Here is a 23,869-nt window from a genome sequence, read left to right on the forward strand (position 1 = left end):
CCCCAGAACTGCCCTCACGGAGAGTGTCCCAGAGTAAACGGTTTCGGGGAGCCAGTGACCTCACCTTGTATTGGAGCAAGTTGTCCCTCCTCGAATGCGTGGCTGTTTTTTTTCTCTGCGTGCCATTTTTTTCTTTTTAAAAAACTGAAGTAAACTCGGATACAGAGAAATGAACAGATATAACGTGCACGGTTTGAAAAAACGTTAAGAGCCGAATAACCCCCTGTAGCCCACACTCCTGTCAGTACACGTATTTCTGCTCCCTCCTCCAGGAAGTCCTCTTGAGTTCCTCCTGTCAGTCCCTGCCGCCGCCCCACCCCCCCACCCCCCTCCAAGGCAGGCCCTGTGGGCCCTGTGTTGATTGCTACTCTGTAGATCAGTTTTGCCTGCCTTAGAATTTGATGTAACTGGAGTCACATTCTTTTGTTTTGGGCTTTTTTTTTTTTTCACTCAGCATAATGACTTTGAGATGTGTCCGTGCTGTGCCGTGGTGTTTCCGCAGTTCGTTCTCTGGTATTTTGCTGAGCGGTGTTCCATTGTATCAAAACACCACGATTTGTTACGCATTCTGCAGATGGACAGACATTTGGGTTGCACTGTGTTTGGGGCTATTAGGAATAAAACTGTTAAAACGTTCTCGTACAAGTCTTTTGTGGACATATGTTTTCATTTATTGTGATAAAAACCTGGACGTGGAATGGCTGGGCCATATATTTAAGTTTATACAAAACTGCCCAATGAGTCTTCAAGAGTGAGTGTATCCTTCTGTACTTCCCCCGGCCGTGTTCAATAGTCCCAGTTGCCTCTGTTGCCTTCCTCCGTGAACGTGACACCTGTTTCTCCACAGGTCAAGACCTTTGCCGCTGCTGCTTGTTGTGGCCTGTCCACTTCGTAGTTTTTATCCTTACTAGATTTGAGGTTGTTGTTTGGTTAAGGGAAATCTATCCCGCTGATTCAACTATTACACTAGATTTTCCTAAGTTGGTGTCTTACACGTTCATTTGACCCACTCTGACTTTTCTCCAAGTTCAGTCGTGTATTAGTACACAAAGCTCGGAGGCCCAACCCCTGGGGGCCCCATGTGGCTTTTCATCGCCTCCTTGCTCCACCGTGGCTTTGAATGCAGTCAGAGTTGCCAGCCAAATTCACAAACTGTTTAAAATCCTGGCAACTGGACCTCATTCAGTGCAGGGACTCATTGCTCTAACTGGAAACTACCACAGAGTTTAAAAAGAGAGAGAAAGCAAGAAAGTAGAAGACAGAGACATTGTAATAACCCTGGCATTGCCCTGCCTTTGATGTTGCGTTTGCCATGAGAATGAGGGAGAGAGTTTCAGCTGCCCTGGCCCCAGGCACTTGAATCGGCTCAGCTCGTTTGGCGAGAACCGTTGTCAGGGAAGTGTCGGCACTGGTGTTTACTCGGTGGGTCTTAAAACTGTTCAGGAGCTTTTAGAAACAAGGGAGTCCTCGCAGCAGGCCAGCTTTGACTCATTCCAGGTAAGTTCCCTCGCTCTGCCTTCCTCTGTCCGGCGCTCCTGGGGGCCCTTCCGGAAGGTGGGCTTTGGAAGCCTCCGTAACCCAGGCACAACCGGAGGAAAGAACCGGAGGGTGTTCTCTTCTCATGCCACAGGCGAACCCCATGTGTTAGTCTAAGAAACAGCAGGCTGTGTACTGCAGGACGAGTAGCCCCAGACTCCCCCAGGCCTGTCAAGGGGTTCCAGCCCAGGCAGCAGCAACCGGTGTGGGGTTCTCCCAGACGCACACACAGAAAGGTCTGATTACGCTCTCCCTGTTTGTAGAGGTAAAATAGACGATGCGTTTTGGAAAATTTCAGTGAAAGTAGTTACAGTTTCAAGTGCCTGCACTGAATGAGCTAAACTCCTGTTTTCTAGGAAACGCATGTTGGGGAGGGGGTCCCACAGGGTGAGCCCTCCATGCCCACCAGGCCCCAGGTGCTCGCTTTGTGGCTTTTCACCAGGGGCCTGCCGCTGCGGGTGGCTCTTCACCCTCCTGTGTTCTCCCCGCCAGGATGACAACTGGGGAGAGACCACCACGGCCGTCACGGGCACCTCGGAGCACAGCATCTCGCAGGAGGACATCGCCAGAATCAGCAAGGACCTGGAGGACAGCGTGGGGCTGGACTGCAAGCGCTACCTGGGCCTCGCCGTCGCCGCGGCGCTCGGACTCCTAGTCTTCCTCACCCCCATCGCCTTCCTCCTGTTGCCCCCCATCCTGTGGAGGGACGAGCTGGAGCCTTGCGGCACCATCTGCGAGGGACTCTTCATCTCCGTGGCGTTCAAGCTCCTCATCCTGCTCATCGGGACCTGGGCGCTCTTCTTCCGCAGGCAGAGGGCGGACGTGCCACGGGTGTTTGTGTTCCGCGCCCTCCTGCTGGTCCTCATCTTCCTCTTCGTGGTCTCCTATTGGCTGTTTTACGGGGTCCGCATTTTGGACTCTCGGGACCGGAACTACCAGGGCATCGTGCAATACGCGGTCTCGCTCGTGGACGCCCTCCTCTTCATCCACTACCTGGCCATCGTCCTGCTGGAGCTGAGGCAGCTGCAGCCCATGTTCACGCTGCAGGTGGTCCGCTCCACTGACGGCGAGTCCCGCTTCTACAGCCTGGGGCACCTGAGGTAAGGGGCGACGGGACGCTCAGGAGGTCTCCGGCAGGTGCCAGGGCCAGGACCGGGGTGTGACTCCTCGGAGGAGGTTGGAGGAGAGCTGTGTGTGTGTGTGTGTGTGTGTGTGTGTGTGTGTGTGTTGTTGGCACCTCCCAAAAATGATGGAGAAAGGGTACGTAGTGATGGCTGCTGACCTTGTCCCTGAACTTGGCCTGTGATGATGGTTTACACGATCAGCAATTCCATTTGCCCAAAATGGTACATCTGGTTTACCCTGTTGTGCCAATGGAATTACTCTTCGTTCCTGTTTTCTCCTCTCTCGGCGGTGCCTCGGTTTGGGTGGCACATCACACGGTCGCCCTGGGGACCCTCCGGTACAGAACCAAGTGCAGGAGAAAGAGACTTCCAACTTGTAAGGGTTGGGTGTTCTGAAGATGTATACGTGAGAAAAAGTTAGAAATACATTGAGAGGTCATGCTTCACATCAGTGCATAAAACCTGATTATTTTGTGGCTAATTAAAAGAGCAATAGTCATCATTCATTTTTTTAAATTTTATTTTGATCCATCCCAAGGTAAGCACTGGATACAAAGTGCCGTGTTGGGTCTTCAAAGAACCCTTCGATTTCAGTATTTTTAATCCCTCTGTACAGATGAGGAAATGGGTGTTTGGGGGATTTCAGTAATTTGCACAAATGTCCTCACGCGGGGCCTGAGTTAGGGTCCTCACTCAGGTGTTTCCCACTGGTGTGTACTGGCCTCGTTTCCTTTCTTCCCCAACCACGACTCCGGGGGACAGGGCCTTGTCTCCTTGTGCTCCCGGTGCCTGGCCTGGAGCTTGGCTCACTGTTGGCAGTGACGTGGTTCCCTGTCAAACACGTCACCTGCCTTATCTGACCTTGCCCTCCCACTGGGCTCTCCAGCCTCACCAGGCCATGTATGCCAACGCGTGTAACCTGCGTGGCACCTGGTCACCAGTTCGTCACAGCCGTCACTGCTGTGGTGTCGCAGCTGCCAGCGGACACCTGAGTGGGTATCAGGACAGTGGGCTTTGTCACATTTCTGGCTGGGGCCCAGGAACACGGCCCAGCACCGGTCTGGATGGGGTCACGCTGCCAGACCATCTCGGTGTTGGCACGCACCCTCTCTCCCTGCCGGGGCGCAGCTTGCTCCATCTTGGACCAGGTGGTTTAGTGTTCAGGGCTGCAGCCGGCCTGACCCATCCTCGTAGGGAATCAGTATCTGATTCACACATTCTGGGCAGCAAAATCAGGCACCTCCAGTCCTTTTAGGTGCCTCTCAGCAAGCTCAGATGGCTTACTTTTCTGAATTTTATGTTGGAGTGTGAGCAGAAGGCTTGTATTAAATATCTGTGCTGTGCAGAGCCCGGGACTGGGGCCCTGAGACGGGGTGGCTGCATTCGACCTCTGCGCCCCGAGAGAAACCAGCGCACTGCCATGCAGGGGGCAGCTGCTCATTCAGGCAACTGGGTGGGAGGGGGGAACCCCCCAGGACAGGGGATTCCAGGCTGTGGCCGTAGAGCCCGGCGGGACGCGGTCTGTCTTCGGACAGGACAGGCTTTGAGGGCGGGTGAGTGGTGGAGAAGGTCCTGCTCTGGTCCCAGTAGAAAGGAGTGGCCTGTGGGACTGCGTAAATCCAAGTGGCCGAGACACCGGCAGGGAGGCCCACTGTGGTTCTGTGTGTCGGCCTCAGCCCACGCTGGCGCGAAGCACTTGCGGAGGTGATGGAGGGAAGGCAGGCTTCTCACCTCCAGTGGCTGGGGCGGTGGGGTGACCTCCCCTCCAGGGCTCTTCATCGCTCCCCAAGACTGGATGGGGTGGGGAGACCTGGGGCGGGGATGAACTCTGTGCCTGTGGGATGCTTCAGAAATTGGCAATGGTGCTGGTACCTCACCCACTGTGCTGCCCACGGCTCTGCAGGCCAGGGTGGGCCAGGTGGGCCTGGGCGGGAGAGGCTGGGCTGACAGCACTGGGACCCACAGGTGGGCTGCAGACCTCTCATGGTTGTTCTCTCCATGACCAACAGCCTTTTGTCTTCACCTGCTGACCCTGAAGCCGCTAACCCCAGAGAGGCGTGAAGGCTCCCGAGTCCAGCAGCCCTGGGGGAGAGCATGTCCAGGTGGCCCCAGGGTCCTCCTTTCGGCTCCTCTCCAGGGCATTCTGTTTCCCCTCTCCCTGCCTCGCCCACATGGAGACCGGGTTGTGGGGTGGAGAGAGGGCAGGAGAAGGAGAGGCGCCTTTGTTCACACACAGAGCCCTGAGCCTGCTGCCCTGCACGGCCCCGCCATTGTCTGGAGCCGGAGCACGCCCGCCTCTCTCCCTGCGGGCCCGTGTGGGCGCGTCACCTGCCGGAGCTCGGGCTAAATCCGGTCCGGACCCAGCAGTGGCTGGAAGAGCCGCTGGGCCAGAAATGTAACCTCGGAGCGCTTTTGTGAAGTGTGGAAACAGACGGGAGGGAAGGGGGATCGGAATGGACAAAGAGCGGCCCCGGGGCGAGGGCAGCCAGTTTTCCAGGCCCCGCGGGGGTCCCAGGCCCCTCCATGCACACACCCTTTGTGTAAAGCCCTCCCTGCCGCAATGACCTGTTGGGCTGAGGCTCTTTTTGGTTTTGTGTTCAAAGGTGATTTCATTGAATCAGCTGAGCTATTTTTGAGAGTTGTCTAAAGGACGCCTATTCTTTAGTTTCTTAAAGAAAATCTGCTTCTGGTTAGCTCTCATTAAAGGTCTTTGCAGGGGCCCTGCTTGTTGGCAGGAGTGCAGTCACGGCTTATTTGAAAATGTCCAGAAATGTAAAAGGTTACTGTCGTACAAAGTGAGATAACATAAGTAGATTAAGAGACTTCCTAACCTTTGCCCGGTGCCTGAGGGAAGCCAGGGGGCTTTTCGGGGATTCCGGCTCCTTCGTTCCTCAGGCGGTGCCACCGGGTCGCCCTTTACCGTGCAGGGTCCCCAGCCGGAGGGTAGGGGGCCTGTGCGGGCCGCAGGGGCCACCTTCCCGTGGGCCACATGCTGCCCTGTGCTCTGCACAGCGTCCTGGCGCCTCAGCGTGGTTGATTTGTGACCCCGCCCACACGTGTCACCGTTGCTTTCCTTGGCCCCGTCCTCACAGTGAGTTGCCAGCTTTTCCAGGATTTTACCAAAGATGAATGAGTTTTGATCTAACTGTATTTAGGGAGAAATGCAGAAGAGAAAAGAGACTAAACATAACATTTAATTATCCTAATTGGTAATTTCTCAGGGTTTTTTTTAAATCCTCACCCAAGGATACGTTTATTGATTTTAGAGATAGAGAGAAAGAGAAATAGCAACACGAGAGAGAAAAACATACCGTTTGCCTCCTGTACTTAGTCCAACCAGGAATCGAACCCACAACCTTTTGTCATGTGGGACAACCCTCCAACCAAGTAAGCCACCGGCCAGGCCAGGGTGCAGTTTCTCAATTTTGAAGTCTTTAAAGGTAAACACCGTGGCTACTGGAGCACAGAAGCCAGTGTAGCTGACCAGCTCCGAGATGCAAACAACGAAAACCTTGACAGTTGACTTAGTCCTTCCCCAGTGCTGGCACCTTCTAGGGTCAGCACCGCCACCCCGTTCCCAGAGGAGAAGCCGAGGCTCCCCAGAGTGCAGGAGGCTGTCTGCCTGCGACCACGCAGCTTGGGATGGTCGGGGCCAGGGTCCGAGCCCAGGCTCTTTGGTTCTAGAACAGTCCTAACTGCTTCACCAGAGTGCTTCTGGACAGACATGCTCATGTTCACGGCACTGCCGTCAGAGTGTGCGGAGGGCCTGGCCGCATGGCTCAGTTGGCTGGAGCACCATCCCAAAGGCAAAAAGGTTGCAAGTTCAATCCCCAGGTGGGGCTCAGGTGGGAAGGAACCGATCGACGTTTCTCTCTCATATTGAAGTGCTTTTTTTTTTTCCTTTCTGTCTCTCCCCCTTTCTCTAAAATCAATAAATATATCCTCGGGTGAGGATTAAAAAAAAAGAGTGCATAAATGAACTCATAAGCATTTTTGAGTGCTTACCATGTTGCAAGTTGGGTGCTATTTTTAATACGTCACCCCATTCTGTGTAACCCGTAGCTGTGGGGCTGGTGGGGAGGGAAGGAGGAGGGTTGCGGACTGGCCCTCACTCCGCAGCCGTTTCTCAGCCCATCGGTTCTCCTGTTCGGTCAGTCAGCAGACTTAGCACCACAGCAGCCGGTGTGAGCCTTTTTAACGCTTTTTAACCTTTTTAACACTCTGCATGGCCCTGGTCCCAAAGAAGCCTTCTTTGTCTGTCTATCAATACTGTGTAACGCCACCCCAGAACTTCATGGGGTGGCTTTTTATTAAACAACATTTTATTATTTTGTTATGATTCCTCGCAGTTCCGTGGGTGGGCTCAGCTGGGAGGGTCTTTTGCTGGCCTGTCCAGGGGGGTCCCTGTGTGACTGCAGGCGTGTGGGGGGCAGCTGGGGCTGGGCTTCTCTCCCTTCCCATGGACCCCACAGTTCTCACCCCGCCCCCCAGAGAGCCCGCTTTGGGGAGTAGTTTCTTACGAGGGTGGCTGGACTCCCTCTCCTGAGGACTCAGAAGCAGACGCTCCCAGGACCTTTTAAGGCTTCGCCCTGGAGCTGGCTCAGCACCGCTCGCCCTGAATTCGCCTGTCCGAGCAAGTCCGAGCCCCAGCCCAGATTTAAAGAGAAAGGGCTGTGCAAGGTGGGGAGCCCTGGGCGGGTTGGCTCCTTGGGGTTCGGGACGCGGGAGACTCGCACGGCCATGCCAGGCCGCCATCCTCAGAGCCTGTCTGCTGGTTCTACTTCGCACAGAGCGCCAGCAGATTCCGTGAGTGACTTCTCTACCTCAGGGAGTCCAGGAGTCACATCTCTTAAGTGGGGGGAGCGCTCTTCTTAAGGAGGTATGTGCGCATCAGTGAAAGGTGATGGCTGGTCGTCATCAGCGGGGAGAGACTGAAGACGCAACTGCGGAGAGAATTCTCTCGTCTCGGCCCTCTGCAAACCTGTCTGTCCACAGGGGCCCGTTCTGTGGGGCTTTCATTTTGCTGAAGCTCCCTGGTAGCTTATAAACTGGCCTTGACCGTGGACCCCTTTATCCAGGCTCTGGTCACTGACCACAGAACCACCCGTGCTGTGGAAGAGGTGGTTCGCGGCTTGCTTTTCAAACAGTGGGGGTTTTGACCGTGTGGGACCGCAGCGAGGCCGTGCGGAAGAGGAACTGCTATGGGCTGAGTGTGTCCCTCCCCCCAGAGTCTGCAGGTAGAGATCGGTCGGAGGAACCTGTTTTTGGATCCTGGGGAACAGGACAGGATGTCCATGTGATCGAGTGGCAAAGAACTTGGCTGAATTGTGTGCCCGTCCTCGTGGTCTGTGGCAGGTAGAACTTGTGCCCGATGACGCTGGGTGTTTAGCTGAGGAGACTTCTAAGCAAAACGTTGAAGATGCAGCTTGGGTCCTTCTTCCTCCTTCTAGTGCAGTGCAAGAGGAGAGACGTGACTTGAAGAAGGAACTGTTAAGCAGAAAGGAATCCAAACTGGAATAATCAGAAGATTCTGAGCCTATCCAAATTTTTTTTAATTAAAATTTTTTTTGATTACAGTTTATATTCACTATTATTGTGTGTTAGTTTCAGATGTGCAGCATGGTGGTTAGACAGTCGCACACTTTACAAAGTGTTCCCCCCACAACATCTGCAGTACCCGCCTGGTACTGCACACTGTTGTCACATTACCTACCGTACTCCCCACGCTGTGCGTTACCTCCCGTGGCTGGTTCATGACTACCGATCTGCACTTCTCAACTCATCTTTTTCACACAGCCCCCAGCCCCCCTCCCCTCTGGCAACCCTCAGTCTGTCCTCTGTATGTGGGTGTGTTTCTGGTTTGTTTGCTCATTTATATTGTTCTTCAGATCCCATGGGAAAGTGAACTCATACGGTAATTGTTTCAGCCTATCCAGACTGCAAAAAACAAACAAAAAAAAGATGGAACGTGACCTGAAGAGAGCACCAAGGCGAGGGTGCCCACCCGTTTGATAACATCTGATGAAGAGATTAGTGTGGGTATGAGCTGGGGATTGAATTGGCCGTTCCCGGGGAAGCGGGAACGCAGAGGAGGTGGTCCCAGTGGACACAGGGTCAGCCGGGACCAAAGGGAAGAGGGAAGGAAGGCTGCTAACATGCACTGTCCTTCAAGAAAAGGGAAGAAGGAGGCGCAGAGCCTTGGACCAAAGAGGAATATTCTCAAGAGTCACTATCCGATGGAATGACGCTGCTAGGTTTTGAACTTGCTTGGACCCATCACCCCTTCCTCCCTCCCAGCCTCTCCCTTCTGGAATGGGAACGGCTGTCCTGCGCCCGACCCGTCTTGCTGTTTTGGAAACACGTGCCTTGTCTGGTTCCACGCGCTCACAGTCGGAGAGGAATTTCCCCGCGGTGTGAGTTGCGTCTGGCATCTCACCCGTACGAGGTCTGGATGAGACTCAGACTCCGGACTCAGCGGGTGTTGGAATGAGTTAAGACCTCTGGGGCTGATGGGACGGAATCATTATACTCTGCATGTGAGAAGGACGTGAATTTGGGGAGGGTGGGGGGTTGGGACGTAAGGGACTGAACTGTGTCACCCAAAATTCATGGGTGGAAGCCCGAAGCCCCGTGTGGCTGTATTTGAACACGGGGCCTCTGGAGCAGTAATGAAGGTTAAACGAAGTCGCGGTTCTGCTAAAACTGGTGTCCTTACGAGAAGGAACACCAGCGAGCTTCACACTCACTCTCTTTGGACCGGGAAAGGCCCTGTGTGAAGGCAGCCTGAAGGAGACCCCACACCAGAAACCACATTGGCCAAACCCTGGTCCTGGACTCCTAGGCTCCAGGGCTGTGAGAAAATAAGTGTTTGAAGTTTAAGCCTCTCGAGCTGTGGTGTTTGTCATGGCAGCCCGAGCTGAGGTGGGAGCAGGTTAGGGACGCTGAGGCCTTCTGACCCAAAGCCCCAGGACACCAGGGGACCAAGGAGCACCGCTCAGCCGCAGCGTGGCACAGAACCCCCATCGCCCCTCCTCCAGCTCACGCCTGCAGCCTCCCAGCCTGAGCGGGGGGAGGGCCTCGCTTCTCTTGGATGCACTTTGATTTTCCAGTGAGAAGTGAAAAAGGGAGGGTCTCCTGGGGAGATTAAGGTTATTCCAGTAACTCCAGGATCTTTCCAGCTGCTCTGGAAATCTTACGTCTGCGATTCTGGGTCAGACGACCTCTAGGACTGGGATCACTGGGTCGTGGGCCCGCCCCCCACGCATGTTCAAGACCAGCATCCAGGGTCCCGAGGACCCAGCCCTGTAGGTGGTGAAGTCGGGGGGTGTTTTTAAACAGCCTTGTTGTTTATAATCGTGATTTCATAGACAATTTCACTTTTTTACAAATGTGCGTTTTGTTTCACTGCTGCTTAGTGAGTGAGGGTGCTTGCCAGGTGTCACCCCCACTGCCTGACAAAGCACAGGACCGTAGCGAGTGAGAGCTGAGGAGTAGCTCTGGGGGAGGATCCGCAGGTGGGCGCAGAGTGGCCGCTGTGCCCTGGCCCTGGGGTGCAGCTTGATGGAAGGCGCTGGGCACTGTGGCCCGTGTTTGTGCAGCTGCCCGCTGGCATGGGCCACAGCTGGGGTGCCTCCCTCGCACGGCGTCCGCCCCAAGGCTCGCCCCGAGGCCCAGGGGAGCCACCCCCACAGAGCTCGGCCACGGAGGGGAAGGATCCAGTGGGTGTGCAGCTGGGGTGGGCGGCCTTCCTGCAGGGGCCACAGGCAGGGCTGGCGGCGGATCTGTGCCCCGAATGGCGTGCCGTTCCTTCCCCTGAAGGACTCCCGCTGGGGCCGGGCCCGGGGTTCTGCACGCCCACCCATCAGAGGATGGGTGTGATCTGACACGGTGCGTGCGAGACGCTGACGCACAACAGGGCAGAGGGGCAGGGACCTGCTTGCCCTGCCCTGCCGCTGCCCGGCTCTGCTCAGTGTCTGCAGGCAGAGGCCCCCAGTTTCCTCACTGTGTGCCCCTTAGTTGTTCCCAGGCCCAGCGGTCTCGGTGCTGAGGGAGGTGAGGCCGGGTAAGAGAAGACCTGTCGGGCGTCCTGGGAGGGACCGAAGGTGCTTGGTCCCTCTGAAATATCCCCCTTAGAGAACTCTAACTAAGCGGGCAGTGGTCTCGGACCTTTATCTGGTGTGATTGAGCACAGTAATGGGAAGCGTTGGAGAGGCTGAGTTGCCATCCCAGGGGGCAGGTGCTGCCGAGGTCGGGCTGGGCAGGGGGGTAGCGGTGTGACGTGGTCTGCACCCCAGCCTGGAAGTGGGGCTGCAGCCACCAGACCGGTCACTTAGAGGAAGTGTGTCTTGCAGGTCCCCTCCATTTTAAGAGGTCTGCCAGCATCTTGCTGCTGTAGGCAAGACAGCTGGACAGCCAGCCAGCCAGCCGTGGCTGGATCATCTCAGGAGGAGGCTGTCTCAATGCTGTCACCGCACTCAGAGCCGCCCATGGCCAAGGGGGATGATACGTGTGACAGCTCCCTGCTGCTTAGTTCCTGAGACCAGCAGAACCAGGTCGTTGCCTGCGGCCGCTGGCCGCGTCTAGTCCTCGCCGACCCCTCCCAGGTCTGCTCTGGGCACACCGTGGTGCGGTTTGCCTGTGCGATTAGAGAGGGCCTTCCCAGGGTCACACTGCGTTAGCAGAAGCTGACACGGGACAGGATGGGGCACGGACACTCGCTCTCGGTGCTTCCCCCGACGGCACTGCGGGGGCCGCTCTGTGACGTCCCAACGCCGTGGGTTCTGCCTCCTGCGAGCTGTGGGTGTGGGCGTCCCGCTTCGAGTCTCCGTTGGCTGCCCTTCGGTGGGGACGCCTGCAGGGCTTGTCTGCAGGTCCAGTATTCAAAGCCTGGGCCAGGGACTCTTTCCAGCTCGCAAGTGTTGATTCAGAGAACTTGGCCCCTGAAGTTCCCCCGTCGCAGAGGAGCCGGCAGGGCAGGGCAGGGCAGGGCAGGGCCAGGCCGCTGACCCGGCCCCTCCCAGGATCCGACCTGCCCCCGTCTCAGGATCTCAGGCAGCCCTGGGTGTCCCACCTGCTCTGTCGAGACAAAGTCCCAGAACAGTCCAGCCTGCCTTCCAGATCTGTCTTCAGTCTAACCTAGATCTGTCAAGAAACACAAGCAGATTCCAGTTTTTTCTCCTCCCCGTTCTCAAGTTCCCAGGTGATCATTACCTGTGCTCTGTGTGGGATTTGTGTCGGCCACCTCCCCACACGCAGCTGTAGACAAACATTTTAATTAAAAGGTGGGAGGGCCGGGAGACGTAGACAGGCATGTGCCTGGCTCTCAGCGGAGGCGGCGGCAGCGCTCAGGGGCTAATTATGTTTGCGTCTCTGGGACTCACGCGAATATTGCTGCAAATCGCCCTGGCTCTTTGTCAGGCCAGCCAGCTTATCTCCAAGTCGGGGCGGTCACGCCCACACGCCCAGGTTGGAGTCTTGTTGACTCTTCCGGGGAGAAGTCGGTCAGGTAAAACCAAGGGCGTCCGCCGGCTCCCTCGAGTTGGGAGTTTGCAAGGAAAGCTGAATCAGCTTTCATTTGGGCTCTGCATTGTAGAGTTTTCTCCAGCACCCTGGGGTCAGGCCTCAGATGCAGCCACCAGGGCAGGCGCACCTTACAGAGCGGGGGACGGGGTGGCCTTGGGGCCTCAGCAGCCCTTACTGGTGGTGTCCTTTGGGTCTTCACGGTGGGCTCACGTCTCCCACCCACCACCATACACTCCCGCTTGTCACTCCCAGTCCCTCCTGACCCCCTCTCACCTTAGCCCTCCTTGCCCTTTACCTGCCTCCTCCCTTCTGGCCCTAAAGAACACAGGTGTTCTCATGGGGTCAGCTCTGGGCCTGGGACCCTGTCTGTGATGCTTCCTGCCAGCCCACGCCTCGGTGATCAGAGCGGTGGCAGGGGGCACGTACGTGGGATGTTAGCGTGGATGATGTGCTTTCACATTTTTCACGTGAAGAGAGCTTTTCTGTTGACAGAGCCAAAGGAAGCAGACTAATATTTGAAAAGAAGGGGCTAAAACCTGTGTGAGGCTTCTCCCCCAACCCTGTCAAGGACGGCCTTCCTCCCCGACCTGGAAGAAGCTAAAGCCGCTAAAACCTAAGGGCCTTGGGCTGGATGCATGCTGAAGCCTTAACATTTCTGACTTTAGTGGCCTGTGTTTGTTTGATGGCAGGAGCCACGATCAAATCCAGGGGACAGGGAATGAACAGGAAATGGACAACTGTGTGCATGTGCACACGCATGTGTGTGAGTACACGTGTGCATACATGCATGTGTGTGCGTGCATGTCTGTCTACAGTGTACACACTTGCTTTTCTAGGCCTCAGCGCCTTATCTGCAAACCAAGAGTGAAAGGGAGGATACACACACTCCTTTTTTTCAAGTGGTGGATGGGCTCTCGCCAGAAAGAGGGGCCTGGTCCAGAAGGAAGCCGTGGGTGGAGCAGTGGGTGGAACTGAAAGGTCATTTCAGGACCAAGTCGGAGACTGACTTTTCCTTTCTGGCAGAGGCCGGAGGCTGCCTGGGGTGTCGTCAAGAGAATCGGTGTGCCGATTGGGGTTTGGCCTGGATGGACTGGGGTTCCTTCCATCCTGTGTCTCTGCTCGGCCAAACACAAAGATTCTCTGCGTTTGGTGTAGAGCGGAAGGCTGTGACTCAGTGGGAGAGTGGGTCGCGCTCCGAGGCCCAGAGGCAGCCCCCAGCCTGCTGCAGAGTGCGCACACTCGGTAACATGATATTTTAGGTTCGTCCAATCCTTTGTAGTTTACACATGCTTTCGCTGGCATCACGTCTCTCGCTCTTCTCAACAAGCACGTGGAAGAGCTGGTGTTCTCTCTGCATCGCAGGCCAGGAAAGGGGGAGTCACAAAGCCGCAGCGTCAGACCTGGAATCCAGGCCTTCTCCCTCGGAGGCCAGTGCTTTATCTGCTTCGTGTGCCACGGAGGCCTCCCTTTCACTAGGCTTGACCGCAGGCAGCAGAGCGTCGGCAGGGAATGCTGCGTCAGAAACAGAGGGCAGCATAGCCTGGTGGTCTGCGTTCCTACGGAAACCTGTGCGGAGGAGGGCCCACCTTGGCTCGCCTCCTGCCACAGGTCCCTCGGGGTGGGTCCTTGATGGGGAGGGTGGGACAGCCACACCCAAGGGACAGATGGGCCTCCCCAGCATAAGCTCTCGGTGCCATCCTTTGTGAGCCGTTTGCTTTGGGCCGAGCACTTTGAAATACATCATCTCATTTAATCTTCAGAACAGACCCAAACCAGACAGGCAGCTCCTCCTGGGGAAGCAGGGAAGTGCAGAGTGAGGCTCTGCTATTTTTCCTGGCCTGCGTGCCCGCTGCCTTTGAAGCCTGGGAAAGTCACCGGAGTTGGAGTCATCTCCATGGCTGTTTAAGCCCAGGAGGCGACTGGCACCAGACTTCAGCCAGAACCCGGTGTATCTGCGTGTTGCATTTTGTCACCAGGGTTCTTGGCTAGCCACCCGCACCAGACTGCCCCAGCCTTCTCAGTGATCCTGGTGTGATGCATGTTTACACAGTGGAGCGGTTTGGGGTTGGCTTGTGTTGTTACAGCAGGGCTTTCTGTGTTGTTTTTCCCGTCCTGCAGATGAAGAGCCTGGCGTTTGGAGAGATGAGTTATAATTTGTTCAAGGTCAAAGAATGAATGAAAGAGCCAAGAGTCACATTGTCTGGGGCCAAAGCCAGGGCCATTTGCACGGCGCACACCTTCCCCACAGCAGTCACGCCCGGAGCGTGGGGGGAGGCCGTTCATTTGCTCTTGCTGTTATTTTTAGGATCTAGCTGTCAAAACGCGTCTTGGAGATTTTTATGAACTAACATTTAAACCATCTTTGGGGTTGCTTCTCTCCCAGCCTGTTCAAGAAGTGGAGCACGAGGGTGAGAGCCCCACTCCCCGTTGCCATGGCCGCATGTAACAGTCGTCAGTGGCACTGGAAGTGGCACCTCTTTGTCCTGAAAAGAAAATCAACCAGGGAGGCCACCTGGGCACTGGTTGTGTTTCACATTTGGGGGTGACTGTCGAATTCCCCCGGCCACTGGTGCTGGCCCATTGCTGCCCAGACTCTTCCATGAATTTGAGTTCGGACCAGCCTAGACCGAACAGAGTTGAATGTTTCATTAATCATATGCTGTCTTTCCACATGCGTGTCTGGGCTTCCTGTATTTGGGTTTGTGCATTGTCCCGCCCCTCCGTGTGGTCTGTGCAAGGGCAGCTCCCTGGATGGCGGTGCAGGAGGGTGTGGCAGCTGATGTGCATTGCGTTCAGAGGCCCCTATCTTGGGAGAGTGCTCCTCCCCGAGAGATTTTGATGGGGCCCTGTCCCCAGCGGGCACATCAGACTCCGCCTGTCTGCGACACCGGGCGTCAGCTGTCTCTCTGACTGCGACAGTGATAAGAAGGATGGCAGCTTTCTCTCCACCTGGGGTTTGCTTGCCTCCTCCTTCCCCAGAGGTGAACTGGCTGACAGACTGGGACCAGTCGAAGGGTTTGCTTTTGTTCATCTCTGAGATTCCTTTTGCTTCTGAAACTCCATGGTTTCACAAAATAGATGCTCAGGATGCATCCCGTACCTGTGGGAGCCTAGGGTTTCCTAAATGAGCAAGCTGAGCCCGTAGGAGTTACCTCCCGTGGGGAAGTCAGCGGAGGCGTCACTTGTCTGTGGGGACTCATGGACCTGGTGAGGAGGAGGCTAGCACACCTCAAGACACTACTGGCGACAGGTGGTAGCTGCTCGTGCTGTGGGTTTGGGGACGGGCCACCGAAGACTGGAGAGTTGGAGAAGACGTCCTGAAAGAAGTCGGTCCTGCTCTGGCTGAAGAGTAGAAGCAGGAAGGCGCTGAGCTGGACACTGGCAGAGGAGAGGGGCCTGGCCGCTGACGCCGTGGGGCCGCGACTTGGGCTGATGCCGGGGTGTCCCACGGATGTCCCCTCAGTAGGTGCTGAATTGTTTTTTCTTTTGCTGGGAAGCCAAATAACACATTCAAATGTTACTTTTAACCTCAAGCCAGTTATGTAACAAACTCAACTGATCCAGAGCATGAAATCAGGAGGCAGAAGGGCAAGGAAAGAGGTCTTTGGCTCTGGACTGAAATAGACATCAGGTGCCTGCGCTGCGGCAGGTACCACTTAGCTGGAGCAGAGCCCTGCCCCGGGGCCCTGGCAGCCCGTCCTCCCTACTTACACCGGAGCCGAGGGTGCGTGAGAACACAGCCGGTGCCCGAGGCGGCCGGCGGACAGCAGAGCTGGGCGGACAGCAGAGTGGTGCGTCGATAGCCCCCAGTAAGGGAGGGTGCGGGGAGGAGGTGTGGCAGCCTGGTGACTCAGACCGCTCTGCTGCATGGGGCGTGGGGACGCACCCTCCCCCCCCCACCCCACCCCCACCTCCTACGGGTCTTACCTCTTCCCCCTGCTCCACTTGAAGCCCAGCTCCTCGTTAATGCACGTGGGGATCTTCCTGAGTCACCAGCGAGACTTGCTTCCTGTTACCTAGTTCTCGCTCTTTGACAAGGTGAAGAGAGACACCGTGGCGTTCAGTCCAGATCTCACGACCGTTTTATTTGAGTCAGGCGTTTCAGTTCTGTGTTGGCTTCAGTTCTGTGGAGCTCTGCACGCCCCGGTATCCCTGACATGTCGAGTGTGGCCCAGGCGTTCTCTTGGGCGAAGGCGGTTAGGGGCTTTTCCAGACCTCCCCTGTCAGTCCCTCAGCTCCCACGGTTGCTGGTCAGCCTGGGGGCTGGCCAGATCCACAGCTGCTTCTGGGGCAACTGGGCCATTCTGGGCCTTCTGGAACCTCTGTTGAGGTGATGGCACTGGAGGAAGAGAGCACTGTCTGAGCTTTGCCCGTAGTTGGGTTTTGCTGAGTGCAAGTTCTTGGGCATGTGGAAAACTGCGAGGTCTATGCAGGTGCAGGTGACATCAGAGGCTCCCGCCCCAGGTTATCTGCCCCACCCCTGGTGCTCCTGGGGCCCCTGGGGCTGTGGCATGAGTCGGGCTGTGCGTGCTGGACGGTGACGGGCTGTGCGCCCCAGCCAGGGACCCCCTGCAGGACAGACACCCCCCGGGGCAGCAGAGGGCACTGTCTGTGGTTTCGGGGTGAAGGGCCACCAGGCTCCCATCCAGCCTCGCCTCGCCTGCCTCGAAGGCCTGGGCCGAGTTCTCGGGGTCCCCTGGGCCCCTCCTCGCAGCCTGGCTGAGGGGAAAAGCCGAGCCCGCAGCCACAGAGGGTTTGTTTTGAGGATGGGCCTGAGGACAACCTCTGAGTTGCCTTTTGATTCTTACATTTTGATTGGGGAAGCACTTGCCTGCTGATATCCAGGCCCCCGGAGATGTTCCCACGCCAGGGTACAGGCGTGGGATGGGATATTTGCGCCCCAGCCCGCCTGTGTCTTGAACGGACTTATTTCTGTGCGGAGGGCTCCGGGTCTCCCCCTGCCCAGGAACTCTGGAGAACCCGGGGCACCGGGGTGGGAGGCGGCATGGGTGCGGGGAGGGGGTGTTTGAATGTGCACCGTCAAGGAGAGGCCGTGGTCCGCCTGTGAGTGGAATGTGAGGTGAGGAAGCTCTGGCCCCCTTCGGAGACACCGGAGACAGGCCAGGAGGAGACGGGGCCGTCCGAGCCCAGGATCCACGGGGCGTCAGCACCAGCGGACTTCTGTGGCACACAGACCTCCGCCCGAGGACCACATCCCCTCCTCGGGGAGCTGCCTGCACCCGCCCGCAGGTCAGCTTTCTCCGTGCTTCCTCCGAGCGCCCCGTGCGTGTTCCCTCTGGCTGTCACAGGACTTCATTCCGAGGACGCCTGGCTATGGAGAAGCGCCTTCCGCCTTATCTTGGCATTCCCGGGGCTCGGCAGAGGGAGGCACTTAAATGTGAAAGTGATGAGTGAGCGGCCACATAACTGAATGACTAAGGCTTTCAAAACGCGGACTTGCTCCTAGCAGTCTCATGTGACCATTGTACAAGGTCGGTCTCGCCGGAGTGCGTACATCTAGGTGCATACTAGACACCAGCTGAACGCAGGTCGCCGGTCACTGGGGGGGTACGAGTAAGAAAGCTTTGCCAAGACTCTGCTGTTGAGGAGGTTAGCTGACTGACTTGGAGGTGGTTTTTAGACTCTGTGTTCAACTCCGGGGGCAGAGTCCCAAGAGGAGCTGAAGGGTGGGGTTGGCAAAGTGTCCGGCGGAAAGGTTAGGGCCGGCGCTGTCATGTGTCGAGGGAAGACCCCTGAGCCACGCGGAGCACCACATGGCAGTTGGGCTGCTACAGACAGCCCCTGCGAGCCCATCCACTTGGAGGAGACCCAGGAAGGAGAATGTGAAGGGCAGGATGCAAGGAGCTGCGGTTCTGCACGATGGCGGTCGGCGTCCATGCGGACCCGGTCCCACGGGGCCCACGCGTCGCGGGGAAGGAAGCTGGAGGTCTGTGAATGCGGACTGGAGTCTCGGCCCTTGTCTCTGGGAAACACGCGCTCTGTTGGGCGGGGCACAGACGTGTGAACTGCGATTTGCTTCCCTTGAGTGACGGCCGGGGTCTAAGGAGGGGAGGCGGGTAGACCTGCCCTGCACCTGAGGCCAGGAGCCGCAGGTCCCTCTGCTGCCAGTACTGCGTGTGGGCACCCTCCCCCACCACCCCTGTGGTCCCCGTCGGCATTTCCTCATCTCCGCTCCTGCCCGTTCTCCCAGGTGCGCGGTTAGAGGTCGCAGGACCCTGGAGCGAACCAGCTGGCCCGGGGGAGCTGGGAGGAGGAATCAGGATTCACTCATGTCTGCAGCAGCCTCTTCCCAGCGCTCTCCGCCCTGGGTGGGGCCCTGAGATGCCTTGGGGTGGGGGGCAGCGCTGCATGGGCACCTGGGGACCCTGGGTCCACACCGTGGTCTCTCACTCAGGAGCTCTGCGGCCATCCGAAAGTGACTTGACCACTTGGGGGTCCTCGCTTTCCTCTTTTGTCAACTGGGGGGCATAGGAAAGTTCTGTGTGGCCTGAACAAATCTAAGGTATAACCTACTCCTTTCTCAACTACTGGCCGGATGGGGTCTCGCTCATGGCGCGGCCCGGGACAGAGGGCCCCAGAGCCACTTGACAATAGGACTTAACTTCACCTTTAACCCTGGAGACACAAGTGCGGTGAAACCCAGCAGCCTCCTGGGCGAGGTTAGCCTTGGTGCTCTGGTATTGTACCTGACTTCCAAAGAGGGTTTTGTTTTGTTTTGTTTTTTCACTTAAGACCTACTTATTCAGTGAAAAAGCTTTGCATTAATTTTGCATCTCCCACCCCCCCCCTCCCTTTTTTTTTCCAGTATCCAGCGAGCAGCATTGGTGGTTCTGGAAAATTACTATAAAGATTTCACCATCTATAACCCCAACCTCCTAACAGCCTCCAAGTTCCGAGCAGCCAAGCACATGGCGGGGCTGAAGGTCTACAATGTGGATGGTACGTGCCTGGAAACGGGGTCTCTAGTGGGTGTAGGGGCCGCTGGGGCACTGTGCAGCTTACACCCTGCAGGAAGGTTCACGGCCCCTCTGGGTCTGGTTCTGGCTCTGCCTCTTCTCTGTGCTTGTCGCTGTGGTTCATTCTCACTTCAGGACAGTCTCTCTCTCTCTCTCTCTCTGGCACTCATTTTCAGAGGAATGTTGATTTATGGCCTGCATCTGTGGGAGGTTCATTCATTTGGGGATTTTATGATGGAAAACAATAGTGATGTGTGTGTATTCCCTGCCTCCTGCTGGGAACATCTCATATTGAAAGCTATTGGGCAAGGGCTTCTTTTCAGAATGTAGATAACACACCCCAAGGCTCAGCCACCCAGGTCCCTGGAGACTGGATAATTCTCCACAGTTCAGGCATCTGGTGAGACACTCATTTACAGGAGCTTCTCAGCCCTGCCAAGGAGCTGGAGTTGAGTGGGTGGCGGGCGGCCAGAGGCCAGGCTGGGGACGTCAGGGCCGTTTCGGGCTATCAGATGGTTACGTGCAGGAAACGGGACGCGGTGTCATTTCTTGCTGGGCAGCTTGGGGCAAGGCGAGAGCTTTGCAAACCCTGCAAGAGGATCATGTTGTTAGCAAGTCCGGTGATTTATAGATGGTGTCAGTTCTGGCGGTGACATAATACCCTCCCAATTTAAAATTTTTATTTTATTATTATTTTTGGCTAATGAGATGTGCACTCTCGCGTGAATCCTGAAGGACTGGCGCATTTCGCCAGTGACACCAGCTCCCGGGCCAAGTGGGCGAAACCTGAGAAAAAGCATGAGATGTGCCTCGGCTTTCCGAAAGGTCAAGGCGGACAGTGGTCCAGGGAAGTGGACCAGGGCTTCTGAGTCCGTTCACTCAGAACGCACGGGCCGTTCTGCAAGTTCTCCAGCACTGGGTGTTTTCCCTAAACACTGTGGCCACTGTGACATTCTCGCAGCACTTGTTTTGTTGCATGCACGCAGTGTCCCCGGGTCCCCAGACTTTGCTTTGGCTCCGTCCTCGTTCTCCCATCCCCTCGTTCTCGCTCACAGTCTCTCGGGTGAAACGTGATGTTCCGGCTGCCCTGAGGGCCACTCCGAGCCTTTCTGTGGCAGATGTAAGGAACATCTCCACAGTGTCTTACTTGCAGCCAGCGTTTTCACTGTCGTGCATTCCTCATCACCTTCTGGGTCCTTTTGCTGTTTGCACGGCTCCAGTCGGGCTTTGGGGAGACTTCTGCCTCTCACGAGCACATCGAATGAGAAGCAGGGGACCGTCCACCCTCGAGGGGAGTCACCTTTGGGACTGGTGGCTGTGCTTCCCAGGGGACGGGTGGACAGTCACGGCAGACCGCGGTACTTGTGTTCCGCCCCGTTTCACGGCCCCACGGCATTAAAACTCCTCTCCCTCCGCTGTCCTTGCCCCAAAGGCCCCAGCAACAACGCCGCCGGCCAGTCCCGGGCCATGATCGCCGCCGCGGCGCGCCGCAGGGACTCGAGCCACAACGAGCTGTACTACGAGGAGGCGGAACACGAGCGGCGGGTGAAGAAGCGGAGAGCAAGGTATCCCGTCCCCCGGCAGCGGCCCCGCTCTCGTGCACTTTGTTTTTCCTTTTCTTTAATAACTAGAGTGAGATTTCACTCTATGAACGTGACCTGCTGCTTGAGCCTTCGGAGTGGATCTTGCTGTAGTGTTTCTCGAAGTCCTGTATGTGTGAGCAGCGCCAGGGTCTCCTTACATCAGACCCCCGCCCACAAAGGCCACTTCCTGTCCAGTAGGTCTGGACTTGGGCCCGAGAATTGGCATTTCTCACAAATTCCCAGCTGAGCCTCAGCAGCAGGCCCACAGCCCACACTTGGAGTGGCCCCGCCCTGCACCCCCAGGCCCTTTGCTGGTTTCCAAGATCTGATCCTCTGAAGCGGTCGGAGGTGTTTTCCATCACGCGTGCTGGTGTGACGCCTGGAGTGGCAGGGAGACAGCTCTGGTTCTCTGTAAGGTGGCTCTGGCACCACCAGCTACCACGCAGAGCTGAGGGGCCTTGGAACTCGCTTCATCTAACTAACCCTCCCTGGTCGGGCTGACGCGAGTCTCCTGAGCACGTTAGTGGCAGGATTGAGGACAGAGGTCGTCCCCAAGTCCTAGGCCTCCGTCCTCCTCGCTCCCCATAGCCCCCGTTCCACGAGTTACTTTTGTGTTTGCCTCCCTTTTCCCTCTCTGCTCCCCTCCACCTGGAGTGCCAGCCTAAAGATGGGGGCCTCGGGGGAGCCGGTGGCGGGCGGGGGCGTGGCAGGAGGGCAGGAGTCCTTCCGGGTCCCAGTGACCCGGTCCCCACATCCCACCCTGACGTTTCCCGTCCCCAGGCTGGTGGTCGCGGTGGAGGAGGCCTTCATCCACATCCAGCGCCTGCAGGCTGAGGAGCAGCAGAAGGCCCCCGGGGAGGTGATGGACCCCAGGGAGGCCGCCCAGGCCATCTTCCCGTCCATGGCCCGGGCCCTGCAGAAGTACCTGCGCACCACACGCCAGCAGCACTATCACAGCATGGAGAGCATCCTGCAGCACCTGGCCTTCTGCATCACCAACAGCATGACCCCGAAGGTGCGGTGTGGCCCAGCCTCGCGTCCTGTTGTGGCGGGGGAGGGGGCAGGAGTGGCCAAAGCACAGGCTTCTTTGAAACAGCAACTAATCAGAACTCGGGATTCTCACTTATTTCACAGCAGTATTTGGGTATAGTTGGTGTTTAGATGCACCTTTGAGGGCCTCCACATTCAAGCACAGGAGAGACTCTCACGTGGAGACGGCACAGGTAGCCCTTGGGGGTCCTCGGGGGTTCCAGAGCCAAGATGCCTCATTCCAACCTCGCTGCTCTGCCAACTAGCTGAGAAACCTAGGGCAGCAGCTTCAGGCCTCTGTGCCTCAGTTTCCTGATCTGTAAATTGGGGATACTACTGATAACCACTTCACTGGGTTGTTGTGAGAAATAAAGGCGTTCTTTCGTGTGAGGTGCTTAGAATAGTGCCTGTTATATGGTAAGGACCCAATAGATGGCTTTTATTATTAGTGGTAGAAGAAATGCCATCACTTGGTAAGGCGTTTTGGATGTTGTGCAGTTAGTTTTACTGAATGGTCTTTTGATTATGATATGAGCACGCTTTCAGGGCTACTACGAGAAATAGTCACAAATCTAATAGAGGGAGGTGGCCAGGGAGACAAAATAGTGTAAGGGTTTAGCAAATGGGCTCTCTTCAGACTGAAGTGAGTTCAAATCCTGGCTCTACCCCTTGATTGGTTTATGACTTCGCATAAGTTACTCTACACTTGTTTCCTCCTTTATAAAACAGGGGTGATAACAGTATCTACCTGATAGGGTTGTTGTGTGAGACTTCTGTTAAATATGGTGATGTGACTTGGAGTGAGAGGTTGGCATATAATACACACATAGCATTTGGGAGCTGCTATTATTTATTAGTGTAAGGACCTGTGTCCCTACAATGTCCTATGCAGACAGGTAACTACTGCTGTTTACATTGTCACCAACCAGTAACAGTCCTCAGGGAAACAACACAGAAATATTCAGTAAAAAAAGCTATCAGATTTCCATATTCTTTGACTCTCATTAAAAAAAGTACTCAGCACAATCACAGATACACATGAATATGCATGCAGGTGATTTTCGCAAAGGAATCTGTAATAACTCCCAACAAAATAACTTAAAAATAGAACAGCAGCTTACAAATTATGGCCTGCCTAGCACCTGCTAAGCACGGAAGACTCTCTGTGAGAATATTCAGTTACAAACAGCAGCCACAAAACGGCTTGAACACGGAGGCCGGGATTGGGTGCCGCGTGGCAGCGCGTGCAAAGTGGGAGCGTGTGCCGTCCACGGAGGCTGTTCTCCTTTTTTTCAAGATTTTGTCATGTTTCCCAGTGGCTTTCTTTCTCATGTAAAAAAATGCGTGCTTTTCTGAATTAAAAATAACAACCTTTGTAGACAAATCCAAAGATTAAGGACTGGGGAAATGTACAGAGTGAAGTTCCGTTCCCCTAGCACGAGCAGTGCTTACCGATGCGGACTGGGGTGTGTGCGTGTGTGCATGGGTGTGTGTTTCAAACGGAAAGGGGGACAGACAGAAACGGTACCATTTACATGTATGTGATTCACTCAGCCCTCTTGGCCGTCTTTCCACGTCAGGACCCCCGATCTCTGTCCTACAGATCAGACTCACTCTAATAGCCGAATCTCATTCTACTGAAGACCGTGACTTACTTACGGGATTGTCTACTGATACACTTTTGGATTAAGATCTTTCCTGAGTCTACACCCGGGGGTTGGCTGTTTTTGTTCATCAGTATGATCGGAACGTGGCCACGCCCTATTGTATTTACATATCTCCTGCGGCTGCTTTCTCTCCGCACAGGCTGAGCTGAGTAGCTGTGGCAGAGAATGGCTTGCAAAGATGAAAATATTTACATTTAGAGAAAAGTTTGCCAACTCCTGGTCCAAACAGCGTTGCCGTGGCTCTCTCTTCTACATATGTTTTTGTGCATTCGTGCAAGTGTTTCTGGAGGATGCATCTCCAGGCCAGGAACAGCTGGTTCAGAGGCAGAGATCTGCCAAATTGGCCTTCCAAGGGGCGTGGCCTTTGACACTTCGCCCCTGGGGTGGGGTGAGACCGTTTATTTCCCTCCCACACTTGACAGCGTTGGGTG

General features: G+C 56.0%; 1 protein-coding gene across 2 annotated transcripts in view; it reads left to right on the forward strand.

Moving 5' to 3' along the window:
* The window catches only part of VANGL1 (VANGL planar cell polarity protein 1), a 50,280-nt gene that overhangs the window by 18,141 nt on the left and 8,270 nt on the right, over window positions 1-23,869 (forward strand). For both annotated transcript variants that reach the window (XM_028502689.2, XM_036015910.1), the window contains exons 4-7: window positions 2,029-2,636; window positions 19,009-19,142; window positions 20,592-20,724; window positions 21,523-21,757. In XM_028502689.2, the coding sequence (XP_028358490.1) occupies window positions 2,029-2,636; window positions 19,009-19,142; window positions 20,592-20,724; window positions 21,523-21,757 (1,110 nt within the window). The remainder of the gene's footprint in view (window positions 1-2,028; window positions 2,637-19,008; window positions 19,143-20,591; window positions 20,725-21,522; window positions 21,758-23,869) is intronic.

This window comes from Phyllostomus discolor, chromosome 14 (assembly GCF_004126475.2).
Source record: "Phyllostomus discolor isolate MPI-MPIP mPhyDis1 chromosome 14, mPhyDis1.pri.v3, whole genome shotgun sequence".
NCBI lineage: Eukaryota > Metazoa > Chordata > Mammalia > Chiroptera > Phyllostomidae > Phyllostomus > Phyllostomus discolor.